Source organism: Rhinopithecus roxellana, chromosome 19, assembly GCF_007565055.1.
Source record: "Rhinopithecus roxellana isolate Shanxi Qingling chromosome 19, ASM756505v1, whole genome shotgun sequence".
Taxonomy (NCBI): Eukaryota; Metazoa; Chordata; class Mammalia; order Primates; family Cercopithecidae; genus Rhinopithecus; species Rhinopithecus roxellana.
Window position 1 is genome coordinate 52,785,294 of NC_044567.1, and position 19,651 is coordinate 52,804,944.

General features: G+C 50.5%; 1 protein-coding gene across 1 annotated transcript; it reads left to right on the forward strand.

The window, feature by feature from the left end:
* Positions 1 to 12,848: 12,848 nt before the first annotated feature.
* LOC115894937 (coiled-coil domain-containing protein 42-like) lies at positions 12,849 to 18,401 on the forward strand. The gene is made up of 5 exons (XM_030924100.1): positions 12,849 to 12,931; positions 13,273 to 13,375; positions 13,729 to 13,821; positions 15,756 to 16,167; positions 18,367 to 18,401. Exons 1-5 carry the CDS (start codon positions 12,849 to 12,851, stop codon positions 18,399 to 18,401), a joined length of 726 nt encoding a protein of 241 aa, XP_030779960.1.
* Positions 18,402 to 19,651: the final 1,250 nt, after the last annotated feature.

Consider the following 19,651-nt stretch of genomic DNA (forward strand, 5'->3'; position numbering starts at 1 on the left):
ACACCACTTTATTGTGATTATTATGATTATTTTTATACCAACACATCTTCAATTATTAATATTCCCATTGCTAGAAAAAAATGAGAACGGCTAGTTTTGAAAGCCTTACTTCTGTCAATGGAGGCACATTCCAGCAGGACGCCAAAGCAATCCACTTTGCACCACTTTCACAAAAATGTTATTGCACAATTATACTATCCTACCCTTATATACTTTGTGTGTGTGTACTTGTGTGTATGTATGTATGTCATATATGTAATATATATCTATATATATAAAGTATGCCAGAGATGAACAAGTATTAGAAAATTAAATGCACACAGGTCATGCCAGTGCTATGTATACTGTGGTGTACTACCTACAGATGTTCAACAGTGTGGGATCCAGACTGGAACAAGACTTCTAGTGTTTAGTAATCCTTTCTAGGTTCAGTCTCTGGAAATAATGCTTTGGATCAAACGTGCAAGAAAATTAATGGGTTTTAAAGACTATTCTAAGTCAACTATAACATTTCATTTGGGGATTTCTGTCCCTTATAATATCTAATTCATTTTGTATGGATTCCTTGAGGCCTGGTTTTTCTTTTCCTCTCTGCACATTGCTGCTCAGAGTGACAAATGAAGTTGTATTTTGAATAAAATAGCTAAGCATCCTTTTGTGTGCAATGAACATGATGGTATTTAGACCTACCATTTCTCGGTATGGTGGTTACGGTTATGATGGGGCTGGGGTATTTACCTGGAGCCTGGATGTCCACTGGGAAGTGACACCCCTGGGAATTTTTTGTGTCAACTTGGCCTCTGATGTCTGCCTGGGGATTGGGTATCCACCTAAGGCCTGATGTTAACCTGGAGCCAGATGTGCACCTGAGGCCTGATGTCCATCTCTGGCCTTATGTTCACCTGGGGACTGATGAACACCTGAGGCATAGGTATTCACCTGGGGCCTGATATCCACCTGTATATGGGTGTCAACCTTGGGGCTGATGTTCAGCTGGCGTCCACTGTCTACTTGGGGCCTGGTGTATACCTGGGGCCTGGGCATCCACCTGGGACTTGATGTTTAAATATGGTCTGGAGTTCTCTTAGGGCCTACTGTTCACCTGAGGCCCGGGTGTACACCTAGTGCCTGATGTCCCAGGTGGACACCTGGGTACCAGGTGATCTTCAGGGCCTAAGTGAAAACTCCAGTCTCTAAATGGACAACTAGACCCCAGGCTGATGTTTACTGGGGCCAGATGGACCCAAGTCCCTGGGAACACCCAGGCCCCAGGTGGACATCAGCTCCCAGGTTAATTCCAGGCCCAAGATGGACCTCAGGCCCCACCTGGACACAAGTCCCTAGGTAGATGCATAGGCCCTGGGGAACATCAAGCCTTAGGTGAACTTCTAGGCTACAGGTGGACATCTTGCTCCAGTTGGACATCTGGTCCCAGGTAGGCATCAGTCTCCAGGTGGAAACAAAGTCCCAAGTTGGACATCAGGCACCAGGAGGATTTCAGGCCTCCAGCGAACACCAGCTCCCAGGCTGACATCAGGCTACAAATGAACACTGGGCATCTGATGTACATCAGACCCCAAGTTGACACCAAGGGTCCGGATGGACATGTGGCCCCATATGAACACTAGTCCCTGGTCAGCTAGGGCCTGGGTCCACCTGGTGCCTGATGTTTAGCTAGAGACTGGATATCCACCTGAGGTCTAGGTATCTACCCAGGGACTGAAGTCAAACTGGGGCCTGATATCCACCTGGGGACTAGGTATCCACCGGGGGTTGATGTCCACCTCGGGCCGGACCTTCTGGGGTCTGATGTTCACCTCAGGTCTGGGTGTCCATCTGGGGCCTGGTGCTGATTTGGATTCCAGTGTCTACCTGGAAACTGGGGCCAGGTTGTTCACTTGGAGCCTGGAGTTTTCCCCTGGTGCCTGGTAGCCACCTGGGCCTTGAGTGTCCACATATGTTCTGATTTCCACTTTTGGCTTGAGTGTTCTTCTAGGGCCTGAGTGCCACCTGGGTCCTGATGTTCACCAGGAACCTAGGTATCAACTTGGGGCTTGATGTTCACCTGGGGCCTGATGTCCATGTGAGACTTGATATTCACCAAGAGCCTGGGCATCCACCTGTGCTAAGGCTTGATGTCCACCTGGGGCATAGATAACCACCTATAGCCTAGTGTCCACCTGGAGCCTAGGTGTCAACCTGGGGCATAATAGGCATAATGTCCTTTTGGGGGCCTGCTGTCCACCTGCAGACTGGTGTCTGCCTAGGGCCTGGTATCCACCTGGGGTCTGGTATCTGCCTGGGGCCTAGTGTTTACCTGAAGACTGAGTATGAACCTTGGACCTGATGTATGCCTGGGGACTATTTATCCACCTGGGGACTAGCATTCATCTGGGGCCTCATGTCCACCTAAGCCCTGGGTGTCAACCTGGTGCCTAATGGCCACCAGGGACCTATGTACTCACTTGGGGCCTGGTGCTCCCCTAGCGCCTAGGTATACACCTGGGGAATGATGTCCAGGTGGAGGTGGATGTCTTCCTAGGAGTTGGTGTTCACCTGGGGACAAGGGTGTCCCTGGGGACTGGTGTTCACCTGGAGCCTCATGTGCACCTTGGACCTGCTGTCTACCTAGGGCCTGATGTCCATGTTAAGGCTGGTTGTCCACTTGGGGCCTAATGTCCACCTAAGACCCAGTGTTCACCTAGGGCCTAGGTGTCCACCTGGAGCCTGATGTTCAACTGGAGACTATGCATCCACCTGAGACCTAGGTGTCCACCCAGGGTGTGGTGTCAAACTGGGCCCTTATTTCCACCTGAGGACTATCTACCTGAGGCTTGATGTCCACCTGGAGCCCCACCCGGGACCTGGTGTTCATCTGGGGCCCAGTGCCCACCTGGAACCTGGGTATCAACTTGGGTCTTGGGTGTCCACTTGGAGAGTGATGTGCACCTGGGGCCTGAGTTTCCACCTAGGGCCTGATGACCACCTGAGGCCCAGGTGTCCACCTGGGGTCTGATGTCCACCTGAAGCCTAGGTAACCACCTAGGGCATGGTATTTCCTTGCCTTGATTTCCACCTGAGCCTGGTGTACACCTAAGGCCTGGGTGTCCATCTGAGGCCTGATGTACACCTCAAGCCCAGTGTCCACTTGTGGCCTGATGTCAGCTTGGAAGCTGATATCCACCTGGAGACGAATGTGCTCCTGGGGCCTGATATCCAGCTGGGACCAGATGTTCACCTAAGACCTGGAGTTAATCTGGGACCTGATGGTCACCAGGGTCCCAGGTGTCTACCTAGGGCCTAGTGTCCAACTAGGGCCTGATGTCCACCTAGAGTCTAGTATCCACCTTGGCCCTGATGCTACCTGAGGCTTGGGTGTCTACCTAGAACCTGAATGCCCAATTGGGCCCTGATGTCCACCTGGGGCCTGGTGTCCTGTTAGGGCTTGAGAGCTACCTGACAACTGGGTATCCTCCTGGAGCCTGATGCTCACCTATAGGCTGGTGTCCATATGGGGCCTGGGTGTGCACCTGTGAGCCTGATGTACACCTTATGTACCAGAAAAATGCTATATACCTGGGGCCTGATAGACACCTGGAAGCTGTGTGTCCACTTGACCCCTGATGTCCACCTGGGGCCTGGTGTTGACCTGGGGCCTATATCCACCTGGGGCCTGAGTGTCCCCATAGGCCTGGATATTCTCCTGGAAACTGGTAGCAGCCTGGGGCTTAGCAATACACCTGAGACCTGCTGTCTGTCAGGGGCCTATGTCCACCTTGGGCCTGGTTTTCATCTGAAGCCTCGTGTTCACCTGGGCCCTGGGTGTCAACCTGGGGGTTGATGTTCACCAGGGGCCTTTTTATCCACCTGAGGCTTAATGTCCACTTGGGGCCTGATTTCCACCTGGGGTCTGGGAGGCCACCTGGGAACTGATGTTCAGCTGGACCTGGAGTTCACTTGGGGCTTGTTGTCCGCCTAGGGCCTGGGTGTCAACCTAGAGCCTGATGTCCACCTCAGGCTTGATGTCTACTTGTGGCCTAAGTGTGCATCTGGGGCCTGTTGTTTGCATGTGTCCAGGATATTCTTCTGGGGCATGGGTGACTACTTGGTCCCTGATGTCTCCCTGAGACCTGGGGGATCCACCTAGAGCTAGATATCCACCTGGCACCTGCATATCCTCCAGTGGCCTGATGTCCACCTATTACTTGGTGTTGATCTGGGGCCTGGAGATCAACCTGGGTCCTGATGTACACCTTGAGTCCAGTGTCTACCTGAGGTCTGATGTTTGCCAGGTGTCTGAAATTCACCTGGGACATGATACCAACCTGGCTCCTGGATTTTTATGTGGGACCTCGTTTCCATCAAGGGCCTTGGTGCTCACCTGAGCCTATGTGTCTCTCAGGGACCTGCTGTTTCTTGTGGGTCTAGATTTTCCACTTGGGCCTTCTGTCCACATGGGACCTGATGTGCTCCTGAGGTTTGATGTTCAGCTGGGGACCAAGTATTCACCTGGGGACTGGTGTCCAGCTGAGGACTGATGTCCAGCTGGGACCTTATGTTTACTTGGGGTTTGGTGTCCACCTGAGGCTTAGGTGTCCCTCTGAAGTAAACTTGGGGCCTGGTATCTACCCAGGACTGGATGTTCATCTGTGGACTATCCATCTGGGGACTGATGTCTCCCTGTGGCTTGTTGTTCATGCTGGGCATAAGGTCCATTTGGGGCACTGGTGTTGACTTGGGGCCTGATGTGGATCTGGGGCTTGAATCTAAGATCAACTTGATTTTTTTTTTTTTTTGTAAGTGACTTGGTCTTTACACTTGAAGATTCACACACCACATAATTTTTCAGGTTTAATTTTTGTTACAATATATTTTTGAATTTTGTCTCTGGGCCAAAATGTTCAGGTGTATGATAGGTGCCTCTCAATATGTAAATTCAAATTTTGTTTTATTTCAAGAAAGTGTGTGTGTGTGTGTGTGTGCCTGCATGTGTGTACGTGTGTGCCTGTGTGTGTGTTTATGAGACTGTTATAGTCTTAAAATTAATTCTATTTCAACTTTTCATATTTCCTCAAAGAAAAAAATGAAGGAAATAAGTTAGTCCAATTACACCTCTGCCAGATTCTCTTTGCATATCTTATCTTCCACACCTATTCCTAATTCTTTTGATAACATTCTTAATTCTGTTTTATTCTCTTAGCTTTGTTTCTATCCCCTATTTCTAACACTATATTTTCAATTAATTCATGCCCTGTCTAAGGAACACTGTAATTTTAATCTTAATTTCTGATACACAAATTTTTCCCAATTTTTCTCTGAGTCTGATGAGTATCCACTTTGCATTTTATTTTCCTTTTGTCTAGAACTATCATGAAATTTTGGATTTCTGCTTCAAAATATTCTTCTATCTGCCTTTACATGAACAATCACTGTATTTTAAACATTAGTTGTTTTATGTTGTTTCCTATGCTCCATAGCTTTTTGATTGTTGTGTGTGTGTGTGTGAGTGTGTGAGAAAACTTCTTAAAATTTTTGAGACTCACTTTCTGTTTTTTTTATGTTATTGTTGCTGATCTACAACACTTTTTTCTCTTGCTGTTGTATAGTTAAATTTCAAAATAAATAGACACATTGACTTATGTCTGTCTCCTGATTCTTATCACCTTGTCTCAGTTGGTTTATTATTTCCCTTCAACACCCCTTAAAGGGAAAATCACAGGATATCAAAAATGACTTTACAAAGAACAGTTGTAAAGAACAATTGATAAGAAGCTATATAAATCTTTAACATAAATAAATGTATAACTTTGAAATGTTAAATTAAACACATAGTACAGGGGAAATAGTTAGAAAATACATTTTAACTAGCCCATTAGTAAACTGGTTAGTAATGTTGAAAGGATAAAACTAAGAAAGCTAAAAAGATATAAATAACATGGTCAATAAGCTTTATCTAAAACTAGACAAATGTATATCGAACACATAAAGAATATACATTTTGTTATGTTTTCAAAAGTAGCTCATGAATTAGACAAAGAGAGAATAATCAATACATTCTAAATAATCAATATCATATTGTGTTTCTCAACCTCAAAGCCAACAGCAACAAAAATTTTCATATATTTGGAAATCACTACGCCCATCATTAAGTATTCCTGAGGTTAAAGAGAAAACAATAGGTAAATTAATAAACTTAGACACGTAAAGTTTCTGAGAATAAGTTTAAAAGAGGAATTGGAGGTATATCTAATTTCAAATAAATTTTTAGAAAAAAACAAAAACATAAAAAAGCACTAAATCTTCTACCTGAAAATCTAGAAAGAACATATAAGGAAGGTAAAAAGCATAACACATTTAAGGACTTTAAACCACTTTAAGAAACAATAGATCATTAAAGATTATAATTTAAAAATGATTTTTTCATATTAGGCATTCTAACTAAGAAGAAAATGAATGCAAATGAAACTGAACTTTGAAAAAGAGGTAAGTAGAGATCTTGCCCCATTCCCCAGGCTGAAATGCAGTGGCTCAATCTCAGCTCACTGCAACCTCTGCCTCCCAGGTTCAAGCAATTCTCTTATCTCAGCCTCCTGAGAAGCTGGGATTACAGGCGCCTGCCACCATGCCCAGCTAATTTCTGTATTTTTAGTAGAGGCACCATTTCACCATGTTGGCCAGGCTGGTCTCGAACTCCTGACCTCAGGTGATCCGTCCCCCTTGGCCACCCAAAGTGCTGGAATTACAGGTGTGAGACACTGCATTCGGCCCTTACAGTAAAACTATTTATGAGAGGAGGGAAGTATCTTGGGTTAGTTAGTAGAAATCAAAATACTGAAGTCAATGAACTCTGAGGAGATGCTTGACAGACGCACAACGTAAGGAGGAGGAGGTTGCAAAGTGCTAATGTTTGCGTAACCACAAGTGTGGCTGAACCTAGAATGCAATTACTATTCTAGCAAATGCAACCATGAAGCTATTGTTACAGATTGCCTCCATTTTGGGACCCTCGTGTCGCCAGTACCATAAACCACATGCAAACAAGGCAAGTAAGATCTTGGAGGAGTTTGAGAAGCGTCTGCGCAATGTCCAAGAGTCAACTTATAATGGGATGAACCTAGGGAGTTAACAAGAGTCTGCACTGAGCCTGAGCACTCAAAACATTCTTGGGATGGCTGCGTGCAGTGGCTCATGCCTGTCATCTGAGCACTTGAGGAGGCCCAGGTGGGCAGATTGTTTGAGCCCAGGAGTTCAAGACCAGCCCGGGCAACATGGTGAAACCACACCTCTATAAAAATACAAAACTGGGCCGGGCATGGTGGCTCACACCTGTAATCCCAGTACTTTGGGAGGCCGAGGCAGTCGGATCACAAGGTGAGGTGATTGAAACCATCCTGGTGAAACCCCGTCTCTACTAAAAAAAAAAAAAATGCAAAAAAAATTAGCCAAGTGTAGTGGCATGCGCCTGTAGTCCCAGCTACTCAGGAGGCTGAGGCAGGAGAATCACTTGACCAGGGAGGTGGAGGTGGCAGTGAGCCTAGATCACGCCACTGCACTCCAGCCTGGGTGAGACAGAGCAAGACTCCATCTCAAAACAAAAACCAAAAAACAAAAAACAAACACAACACACACACACACACACAAAACTTAGCCAGGTGTTGTGGTGGAGGTTGAGGTGGGAGGATTGCTTGGGCCTGGGAGGTCAAGGCTGCATGAGTCATGATCATACCACTGCACTCCAGCCTGGGCAACAGAGCAAGACCCTCTCTCAAAAAAAAAAAAAAAATTGAAAACATTCTTGGGGAGTGCAGGTCTGTTGTATCTATCTGCCAATGATGTAGTCACAGGGTAAACAGACCAACTATTGCCCACGTCTCCTGTTTAGTGCCATCTCTGCTGTTAGAGAATCCCAAGCCTAGAAGAAGGGAAAGCTCATTCTTCTGCTGACTTGGTGAATCCGCCTGTGTGTCTGGCTGTTGGTCAGCCTGCCATGGATTGCTGCCTGAGTTGCCTTCCTGTCTCTTGCTGCATCCAACGAGGGTCCAACCAATCTTCTCAAAAGTATTAGGATGAGTAGAAGTGAGTGTCAAAAATACAGGATTACTTTCCAGAATACATAAAGACCTTCTATATACGAATAAAAATGCAAAGCAACTTGATTTTTAAAATGCATATGAAACATGAACAGGAGACTCGGAGAAGAAGAAATGACTGTATACAGATGAGTAACTTCACCTATCAGACTGGCAAAATTTAAGAGATTGGTAATATACCATGTTAGTGAGTGTCTTAGTCAGTTTGGGCTGTTCTAACAAATTCTCATAGACCGGGAAACTTAAAACATTTCTTTCTCACGTTTTTGGAGGCTGGGAAGTCCAAGATCCAGGGGCCATGAGAGGCGGTGTCTGGTGAGGGCCTATTTGCTGGTTTGCAGACTGGAAATCTTAAATATTTCTTTCTCACAGTTCTGGAGGCCAGGAAGTCCAAGATCAAGGTGCCAGGAGAAGCAGCATCTGCTAAAGATCAGCTTGCTGGTTTGCAGATGGCTGTCTTCCTGTTGCTCTGTCACATGGCAGAGAGCAAAGAGAGAGAAAGCAAGCTGTCTCTTTTGTTAAAAGGGCACTAAAGCTATCATGAGGGTACCACCCTTAGGAGCTAATACATCCCAAAGGCTCTATATCCAAGTACAATTATATTGGAGATTAGGGTTTGATATGGTTTGTCTGTGTCCCCATTCAAATCTCAACTTGAATTGTATCTCCCAGAATTCCCACGGGTCATGAGAGGGACCCAGGCAGAGGTAATTGAATTGTGGGGGCCAGTCTTTCCTGTGCTATTCTGATATCCAAATAAGTCTCAAGAGGTCTGATGGGTTTATCAGGGGTTTCCACTTTTGCTTCCCTTTCATTTTCTCTTGCCGCCACCATGTAAGAAGTACCTTTTGCCTCCTGCCATGACTCAGGCCTCCCAGCCATGTGGAACTGTGACTGTGAGTCCAATTAAACCTCTTTTTCTTCCCATTAAACCTCTTTTTCTTCCCAGACTTGGGTATGTCTTTATCAGCACCGTGAAAATGGACTAAGACAGGGTTTCAACATATGCATTTTGAGGGGGTTACAGATTCAGTTCACAGCAGTGAGGATGCAGGGAAATGAAGACTCTCTAGGCTTTGGGTTGGAATGTAAACTTGTAAATTAGACTTGTAAAGTCCTCAGAGAGTCACACACGACTTGTGAGATCAAGGCTGTGTTCTGGCAGTTCTCTCACCATTGGCAAAAAAACCAGAAAAGTATCATTTCCATTGAATATCCTGCTACATACTGAATTTTCACATTGAACATTTAATTTCCTATTTAAATAAATTCATCTGGAATTTGGTTTGTATATGTCTTTCTTTTTTCCAAATAATTAGCTAGTTATCCCAGCACCATTTGTGGCATAATCTACACTTTCCCCACTGAGATATGCTGTGATAGCATATAATGCATTCCTATAGAAACTTGGGACTATTTCTGGATTTTCTATTCTGTTTATTGTATCAAGGATCATAAACTGTGGCCCTGTAGCCCATTTCAGGCCTCCAGATGTGTTTTTGGTCTTGCTTTGGTTTTGGTCAGAAGTGTCTTTTTAAATTGTGAAATTTTCATGCCTTTAGACAGCTCACAAAGTCAGGCCTATCTTAGAGCAAGGTACTTGCTCAAGCCCTAGGAGCACTTGAGGATTTTTTGCCTGGAGTGACACCAGCAACATCCTGTTTTAACACTTTCACCTTAGAACACATTTTGGTGTCTAACAGTGGACATTCCCTCTCATTCTTCTTTTGTGATGGTTCCTTAAGTACTCAGTTCTTTAGATGAACTTTTACACTGTTTTGTCAACATCTGTGGGGAAAAACTCTCTGAAAGTTTGATTGCAATTGCATAAAATTTCTAAATTCATTTGGATGGAATGTACAGCTTTACCATATTGAACCATCATTTAGACATTTTGTAAGTCTCTATTCAGTTCTTTTATATCCTCAGGAGAGGGGAGGGGAGGGGAGGGGTGGAAAAGCGGGAGGGGGAGGGGGAGGAGGAAGGGAGGGGGAAAGGGGAGGGGGAAAGGGAGGGAAGGGTGAAGGAAGAGAAGGGAAGGGAGAGGAACAGGAGGGGAGAGGGGAGAGGGAAGGGAAGGGGAGGGAGGGGGGAAGGGAGGGGAGGGGAAGAGGTGGGGAAGGAAGGGGAAAGGGAGGGGAGGGGAAGAGGAGGGGAGGGAAGGGAAGGGGAAGGGAAAGGGAAGGAAGGGGGAAGGGGAAGGGGAGGGAAGGGGAAGGGAAGGAGAAGGGAGGGGAGGGGAAGGGAAGGGGAAGAGGAGAGGAAGGGGGAAGGGGGGGAGGGAGGGGAAGAGAGGGGGAAGGGAATGGGAGGGGAAGGGGAAAGGGAGTGGAACGGAAGGGAAAGGGAAGGGAAGGAGAAGGGAGGGGAGGGGAAGGGGAGAGGAAGGAGGGGAGGGGAGGGAAGGGGGGAGGGAGAGGAAGGGAGGGGGAGGGGAAGGGAAGGGAAGGGGAAGGGAAGGGGAAGGGAAAGGGGAAGGGAAGGGGGAAGGGGAGAGGAAGGGAAAGGGGAGAAGGGAAGGGAAGGGAAGGGAGGGGAAGGGGAGGGGAAGGGGAGGGGAAGGGGAGGGGAAGGGGAGGGAAGGGAAGGGGAAGGGGAGGAAAGGGAAGGGAAAAAATGGGGATAGGAGAGACCTCTGTAAATCCCAGACAGCCCTGCGTCTTGCTCAAGGCCCCTAGGAGGGCAGTGAGACTCCAGAGAGGGATGGTGGTGTGCAAGGATCAAGACCACGAAAATTCCCATGATAGGCACCAAATCAAGCAGCAGAAAGAGCTTCCAGATACGAGGAGATCCCTGGGCAGGAGCAGAGGATGTCTTACAGCTACCTCTATGGACCAACCTGGCCCTAGACCACCTGATTTCACGGACAATCAGGGATATGCCTCATATACTGGGGGGACCGGTGATTCCAGAAACATATGGCTTCCTCCTCAAGGGCTGGTGTTGCACAGCCTCCAGGCTGAGCTACGACCTCAGAGAAAGGGAGGGGAAACCCCAGATTGACTGTGCCAGCCTCTCTGGATAAACAAGGAAACGTGCCCCTCCCAAGAGCTTGCGTCGTGGAGTGGGGGCTGTCTTGCTTTCTCTGCTGGCTGGAAGCGACAGGTGTGTGTGATGGCCCGCTCTGGATGGGAGGTTCCAGCGGAGCGTGGGAGGAAAGCAAGGCTGGGGTGGGCCGCGCCCCCCCACCACGTCTCCTCTTCCTCCTGGGCGGGGATGGAGAGGGCGGCGCATAGCCAGCAGGGGGCGCCAGACGACCGGCAATGCGGCGGGGCGGGCTGGCCGCGCTCGGGACGCGCCCCCGCCCCAGACCCCTAGCCCACCGCAGCCCACGCACCCCACCCAGCTCCCCGTCCCAGACAGAGAGGAGCGGAACGGGCGGCGTGGCCAGGGGTGGGAGGGAGGGAGGCAGAGAGCACAGGGAGCCTGCGCCCGGTGGAGCATGCTCAAGGTCACGGCCAGAGTCCAGCCAGAGACCCCAGGGCGTCCGCCGCACACCCGCCGTCCCACGCGAAGACGTCCGACCACCGGCCAGATGAGTTCCTGCAGCCTGACGGGATCAAGGAAGGCGGCCACCACGGAGTCAACATTTTAAATAGGGTCATTTCTGTTACCGTGTTTTGGCATTTCTTCCTGTTTTAAGTTTCTGCAAACCAAAACGCGCAGGGCCGGGCGCGGTGGCTCACGCCTGTAATCCTAGCACTTTGAGAGGCCCAGGCGGGCGCATCACCTGAGGTCAGGAGTTCGAGACCAGCCTGGCTAACATGGCGAAACCCCGTCTCTACTAAAAATACAAAAATTAGCCGGGCGTTGTGGCGGGCGCCTGTAGTCCTAGCTAGTCGGGAGGCTGAGGCAAGAGAATCGCTTGAACCCGGGAGGCAGAGGTTGCAGTGGGCTGAGATCCCGCCATTGCACTCTAGCCTGGGCGACAGAGCGAGACTCTGTCTCAGAAAACAAAAAACAAAAACAAAAACAAACAAACAAAAAAACAACTGGCGTAGGCCCCGAGTCTCTTCCTCCGAGGGGCCTGGACTGGGCCCTCCTCCTGTGCCTGTCCCTGCGCACCAGCCGCCCGTCCCCCTTACCCCGCCCCCCACCACCGAGTGCTGGGCCTGCCGCCGCCTGGCCGCCTGGTTTCTAACCTCCGGCCTCCTCGCGACTCCACCCCTGCTGCCGCTAAGCTGCCGCTAAGCGCCTCCTTTCTTTCTCTGCTCTTCTTCACCGCCATCCGACCAAGGCCCAACCCCTCCCTCACCCTCACCCACACCTGAACCCCGGGGAGGCCCCAGGAGCAGGGCGCCCACACAAGACCGCTCCTGTACCCAATGCCCCTTCTCAGCCACACTCACCCAAAGCTGCCTCCTGGCTCTGGGCTCCATGGCAACCAGCATCTAAGCAGGCTTAATGCCTTCCCAGAGTTCCTGAGGGCTAAGGGCAGGAGCAAGAGCATGACCCCAGCAAGGGGAGGACCAATGGGGGCAGGGGGCAGCGGGCAGCGCCTGGGCTTGTGGGCCGCAGAACCAGGCAGCCTGTTGCTAGGTAACCACATCTCCCATCACTGCCCCAACGCATCGTCCTGAGCCGCCCATCCTGTCTCCAGCCACCTTCTGTGGAGTCTCGAACGCTATCATCTGTGGGACCCTGAAGGCCGAAGGGAGAAGCAAGAGCTCAGCCACCACCCCTGAGCCACCTGTGGCTCTGCTACCCACCATTTCACTGTGAAGAGTCAGCTGCCTGGGCCGTGAGGTCACTGCCACCATGAGTCTGGGTATCATGGAAGAGGAAGATCTGGCCGAGTACTTCCTGCTGCAGTATGGGGAGCGGCTGCTGCAGATGCTCCAGTGAGTGTCTGAGGCCTGGCTTGCCCACCCTTCTGTGCCTGGGACCACTCACACCCACCCCGTGCCTCATCCTCCAACCTGTCTGTCCCCTCCTCTCCTGTAACCCAGTGCCCTTAATAACCCTGGCACCAGTCCACCCCATCAGGCTGGTCTCCACCCGGTCACCCGCCCCAGCTCACTCCTGCATGGCCCTCTGTGCTTCTCAACACAACATTCCTTCCCTCCAAAAGGGAGTGAGGCCCCTCTCCTTCCCGATGGGTATCTGTCTCCACGGGTTACTCCCAGCCCCAGCCTACCCCTTCTCAGAACACACAGACCTTTCGTGTTCACATCTTGGACAGGAAACTCCCCAATGTTCAGGGACAGTCGGAGTCCCCATGCATCCGGCTACTGGAGGAAAAGGCGCTGAAAATCATGCTTCATAATATCCTGCAGAAGAAGAAGGTGGGGACTCGGGGATGGAGTGCAGAGGGGCAGGAAAGGAGGAGAGTGGGCTGGGGCACCAGGAGAGCCTGTAGACAGCCCTCCATTGTCTGGATGCGGTGGCTAGAGCCAGGAGTCCTCTATGTGGTCTGGTCTCTTTGGGGAGAACAGAAAGGATCTGGGTCTTGGGGGTACCACTGTCCAGGTATGCTCTGCTCTGAGCCAGGCATGGGATAGAAAGTGGGAGGCTCCTATGGACCCTCTTGGGCCTGGGCGTGGAGCCTCTGGGGCAGGGATGCCGGGGTCTTCCTCGGTACTCCTGTCAGGGGCCCTCCTGACCTCTCTGCTCCCCCACCCCCACCCCCACCCCAAAGATGTGTCAGCGCAGAATGGAAGCCCTGAACCTGCGCTGGGAGGAACTGAGCGTTAAGGAAGCCCAGCTGATGGCTCGCCTCCAGTTCATCCAGGTTTGAAGGGGTGTGGGCAGCCACAGTGGCCGGGTGATCCACACTCCGCAGGTAGGCAAACTACCGCTCCTCCTCCTTGCTTCTGCTGACTCCTCGCCCTGAGTTCAAAGCATCCTTAGTGCTTCAGCATTGCCTGGCACCTCCCTAGGCATCCTTTATGTCCCCCACCTGTCTCTGTTTGTAATTTTCCATTTACCTGTCAGTCTCTGCTCCCTCTAGATGCCTGTTTCCTATTTCCTTTCCAGTACCTAGGACATACAGTTTATCCAGTAAATGAAAGCATGGATGAATGAATGAAGATGCTACAGTCAGGACTAAACACTTGGGGAATACAGTGATGAATGGGACAGTTTTAGTCCCTCCACCCACCCCACCCCTCCATCCTTGTCCTTGCACTGAAGGTCCGGGCAGGGGATGGTTTAAGGACCAGGCACCACAGTCCATTCCAAGACACCCTCTCTCACTTCAGTCCTTAGTGGAGCAATTTAATCATCTTAAAAATCCAGATTTATCCAGACCCACTCCAATTTGCACTTACGTGGCCCTGAAGGGCCCGGTCCAGCTCCGGGAGTGGGTAATGATTGCCGTCGGCCACAAAGAAGCCTCACTCTGAAGCACCTTCCTTCCTGCTCTGTGCCTAAGCCATGTGGGACAGGAAGTCCTTGGACTGGGCACATTCTCCAGAGGTCCAGTTCTTCTTAGCAGCCAGAGAAACACTTATGGAGTGGTTGGGACAGAAGATTTGGGCATGATTTCTCCAAATGGCTCTCAGAGGGTCGGTAGCTTCAATTCCTAGAGAGTTTGCTACAAATACAGACCGCAGGGGCTTCCCTTGTTGCTTTCAGCGTGTCTGAGGTTGGGCCCAGGCTTCTATATTTTTTTAAAAGCTCCCCAGGCAGTTCTGATGACCAGGTGGATTTGAAAGTCACTGGTTTAGACCCCCTCAGTCCTCTCCTGGGCTTGCAGGGCAGCATACAGATCCTCCATGCACCTCCCTCAGTGGCCTCCAAGTGCCACCACCACATACGCCTGTCCATGTGGAATCACAGGAGCCCCTGAAGGGAGAAAGGAGCCACACAGGGCGAGGGGTGGGCTTGCCCCTAATCTTAGGGGAGGGCGCTGCAGAAGAAAGAGGCAGGATTGGATTGATTGCAGTAACAGCCTCATTCTGTCCTCTGGGCATCGAACTGCCTGTTCCATCTCCTCCCTCAGCGGGATGCCATTCTGAGCTCCTAAGAGCATGCTCTCCCAGTGGCCTTACTCCCCAGGCCCTACAGTAGCAGGCGCATCCCCTCTCTCCTCTTCCTGGAGCTCCAGCCCTGTTGCTCCAGCTTGTGAAAGGGAGAGGGGCTCCTGCCTCCCATCTCCACAGCTGGGAAAATGGAGGCACCGAGTACCAAATCGGGAGAAAATTCCCGCCTGTCTGGGAGTGGTCCTTCTGCTCCATGGAAAACGGCCACCGCTAAGAACAGAAACCACAGAAGCTTTGTCAGGAGGGTTCCCGCTCCCACTTCTGGACTTTCTTAGTCTTCTCAGGGGGTTGAGTTCTTCCAGACTCTGAGCCCAGTGCAATGTAGGTCTTCCCCAGTCCACTCTCTGAAGTCCAGAGGCCAAGTCCCACAGGAAAGAACCATTTCCCGTCTGCCCCCTCCCCACCCCAGGTCACCTCTTGACTTTGGATTAAACCTCTGTCCTCACAGCCCCCTGAGCCCCACCTCAGTCCACAGAAATCTCTTCAACCAGGTTCCAATAACCCTGGAGAGCCTTTTCCTTTACCCCTCTTCTGCCCCTTGGGTGGCCCAGCAATCTCTGCCTGTTGCCAGGATGGTTTGCGCAGACAGAGGGGTCTGAGGACACCACCAGCCCCAGGAAGGCCTGGGCCCCGGGAGGGCCGGGAGAGGCTTCCTGACCAGCACCACCTCCCCTGGCCCCAGGAGAACAACCAGAAATGGATCCATGCCATCAAGAAAGCCAACAAGGAACGAGAACTCAAGCGCCAGCACATGCAGGAGCTGACCAAGGGCAAGCAGGAGATGGTGGTGCTGCGGCTGGAGCACCAGCGGCTGAGCGCCAAGCTGCAGGGCTACTCCATCTTCAACAAGTACCTAGAGAAGGTGGTGGAGAACTCCGAGGTGAGTCCAAGGAGCCTGGGGGGCTGGCCCTGGCACCTTCCTCAGCCCCACCTCCTCTTCCCCCGGCCCTGGGGCCCTGGGGTGGAGTTCAGGCTCAGCTGGCTGGGGACTGTGGATCCTCTGGGCCCCATGGGCTCTGCAGGATGGGCACCCTGCTCTGAGGAGATGCAGCCAGCCCTAGGGGGCAGTGGGGAGCAGCTAAAAGAAGCCTCTGGTGAGGCTGGAAGATTTTCTCAAGGGGTGGGGCCTAGAGCTGTGCCTTTGTGTGTCTGTGTGAGTCACAACTGTGTATCTATCTTGTGTGAGTTACATGTTTATGTCTACATGTGTGTCCATGGCTGTGTCTGTCTACAGGGGGGTGTGTGTGTGTATCAACACGTGGCCTCCCTGTATCCCTGCATCCCCTCCTTTCAGTGTCTTCTGTTTACTGGAGAGTAAATTAGGGAGAGGAAGGGAGAGGAGTTGGAAAAACACCCAACCCCCTGCAGAACTGGGGTGCCTCATTTGTGCTGGGCCCTGGGGTTGGTGCTTCACACAGGTAGCTTCATTCAGTTTGCTGGTCAGCCCCAGGGAGAACCCAAGCTGACCATCCCTTACAGAGAAGGAAATGGAGGCTCCAAGAAGTTAAGTCACCTGCTCAGGGTCTCACAGCTCATCAGTGAGGAGAGCCTTTGCTTTCAGCCACTCCTCAGTGGGCCCCACAGTGCCACTGACAAGGGCTCTCCCTGCAGTCCCTGTGGCAGTAGCCCAGGGAACTTCTTAGTTCCTCTGTGCCTCTTGCGGCGTCTGACACTGCGATGTCCCTCCCAGAAACCTCCCTCTGCCCTCAACTCGGTGGCACCTCCCTCTCTCCCCTACCTCTGCCCCCTCCTTCTCAGGTTCCTCGGGTGGGGGTGCCTCTTCCCAGGTCCTTCTTTTATTTTATTTTATTTTTGAGACGGAGTCTCACTCTGTTGCCCAGGCTGGAGTGCAGTGGTGCGATCTCGGCTCACTGCAAGCTCCGCCTCCTGGGTTCACGCCATTCTCCTGCCTCAGCCTCCCGAGCAGCTGGGACTACAGGCGCCCGCCACCACACCCGGCTAATTTTTTGTATTTTTAGTAGAGACGGGATTTCACCATGTTCGCCAGGATGGTCTCCATCTCCTGACCTCGTGAGCCACCTGCCTCGGCCTCCCAAAGTGCTGGGATTACAGGCGTGAGCCCCTGGGCCCGGCCTTTTCTCAAGTCCTTATGTGGTGGGTCCAGGTTCTCTGTCTCAGATCCTCCCCCACCCCCCCCCCCCCTTTTTTTTTTTTTTTTTTTTTTTGAGACAGAGTTTGGCTCTTGTTGCCCAGGCTGGAGTGCAGTGGTTTGATCTCAGCTCACTGCAACTTCCACTTTCCCATTTTCAAGTGATTCTCCTGCCTCAGCCTCCCGAGTAACTGGGATTATAGGCACCCGCCACCATGCCCAACTAATTTTTGTATTTTTAGTAGAGACGGGGTTTCACCATGTTGGCCAGGCCAGTCTCAAACTCCTGACCTTGTGATCCGCCTGCCTTGGCCTCCCAAAGTGCTGGGATTACAGGCGTGAGCAATCCTACGCTTTTCTTCCGAGCAATGTCCAGAGCCTCCCATGGATGCCACTCCTGTCACATTATCTCCTCCCCCATGTGACCGACAGCCAAGAGAGCCCCTCACTAGGGCAGATGGAGGCACTTGCTCCAGGGGTGTGGATCCATGTCCTCCGAGGAAAGGGGCGACAGGATGCACAACTGTTCACTGTTCCCACAATTTCCATATCACACCACTAACCTAATTTACTCATGCATGAGTCCCACCTCTGCATTATTTCCTCTACTCAAAGGTGCTACGTACTGTAAGGTCAGTGGTTCATTTCATGGTTGGGGTTTGTTTGTGGGGGGGCGGGCAGGAAGTAAGGAGGGACTACCAGATTAAAACTGCAGATAAATTACAAAATGTGGCCAGGCACTCTGGCTCACTCCTGTATTCCCAGCACTTTGGGAGGCCAAGACGGGTGGATCACCTGAGGTCAGGAGTTCAACACCAGCGTGGCCAACATGGTGAAACCCTGTCTCTACTAAAAATACAAAAATTAGCCGGGCGTGGTGGCAGGTGCCTGTAATCCTGGATACTCAAGAGGCTGAGGCAGGAGAATCGCTTGAACCCAGGAGGTGGAGGTTACAGTGAGCCAAGGTCACGCCATCGCACTCCAGCCTGGGGGCCAAGAGGGAAACTCCGTCTCAAAAACAAACAAACCAAAAAAAATTGTAAGATGTGTCTTGAATTCAGAGTTGGTAAAATACGTATCTTAGAATGGAGGAAATTGGCCTGTGTCTCCCTCCTAAGCTTGAGACCCCCACATTTAACTCATCCCGTGCACACTCATCTCATCTGCTTCCTGCCACCCCCAGGACAGCCCTGCCACTGGCGCGTCCTGTGCTGGTGAAAGGCAGGACCACCCACTCTCAGCCCCGCCAGAACTCGGGCCTCCTTGGCTCCTCCCTCCTGCTCAGTGCCACAGCTATCAATCAGCAGATCTGGTCTGTTCTGCCTTGGAAGCATTTCTGGAATCCAGCCCCTGCCCCTTCCTCATCCAGGCCACCAGTGATACCTCGTCTGGAGTTCAACTCCGCGTCATTCCTGGCCAGCCTGTTTGGCATTCCCCCCACCCCCCTCTCTTTCTCTTTTTTCTTCGTTTATTTTGTTCAAAATACTTTAAGCATACTGGAGAGTATAGAGACACACATAACAGCGACCAAGTACTCATCACAGCTTTGCTAAATCTTCGTATTTTTCCCATCTGCCCCCAGTTCTTTTGTCTTAAATCAAACACTACCGAGAATTGAAATCCAGTAAATGAAATCCTTTGTGTCCTTCCAAATCTTATGCTGCTTCATCTCTCCGCAGACATCAGGAGTATCCTGCTTTTAAAAATTCTCGTCATGCTTGTGTTTATTATTTTGTAATATTTTGTAACATTAACGTTTTGTAACTTTTTATTTGAGTATTCTGCTGTCAAAAATTGTCAGATAGCCAGGCCGGTGGCTCATGCCTGTAATCCCAGCACTTTGGGAGGCCAAGGTGGGCGGATCACGAGGTCAGGAGTTCGAGACCAGCCTGGTCAACACAGTGAAACCCTGTCTCTACTAAAAATACAAAAATTAGCTGGGCATGGTGGCAGGTGCCTGTAATCCCAGCTACTCTGGAGGCTGAGGCAGGAGAATCGCTTGAACCCGGGAGGCGGAGGTTGCAGTGAACCAAGATCGTGCCATTGCTCTCCAGCCTGAGCAACAGAGCTAGACTCCATCTCAAAAAAAAAAAAAAAAAAAAAACTCAAATCATGCTTCTTTTTATTATTTTGTCACATTTAATGTTTTGTAACTTTTTATACGGAATTTTTTAAGCATACACAAAAGTAAAGACACTATAGTCTATTGAACACCTGTTGCTCATTATCTGATTCTAATAACGATTATTTGATAGTCATATCCCCCACACTTTCCCACCTCTGCCATTTTGAAGCAAACAATATATTTTCATCCGTTTGTGTCTCTCTGCAGTATGTATCTCTAAGAGATGAGAGCTCTTTTTAAAATAACTACAACACCACTGTCACACCTACTATAAAATTGATAGCCATTCCTTAACATCAAATATCAGTATCATTTATGGCCACAAAATGGGCCGAGTGTGGTG

Bases quoted from the DNA above. Each gene is read 5' to 3' on its own strand.
- LOC115894937 (XM_030924100.1), top strand. From the start codon at position 12,849: ATGAGTCTGGGTATCATGGAAGAGGAAGATCTGGCCGAGTACTTCCTG. The intron at 13,376-13,728 runs GTGGGGACTCGG...CCCACCCCAAAG, and splicing joins ATATCCTGCAGAAGAAGAAG to ATGTGTCAGCGCAGAATGGA. The intron at 16,168-18,366 runs GTGAGGCTGGAA...TGCCACCCCCAG, and splicing joins GCAGCTAAAAGAAGCCTCTG to GACAGCCCTGCCACTGGCGC.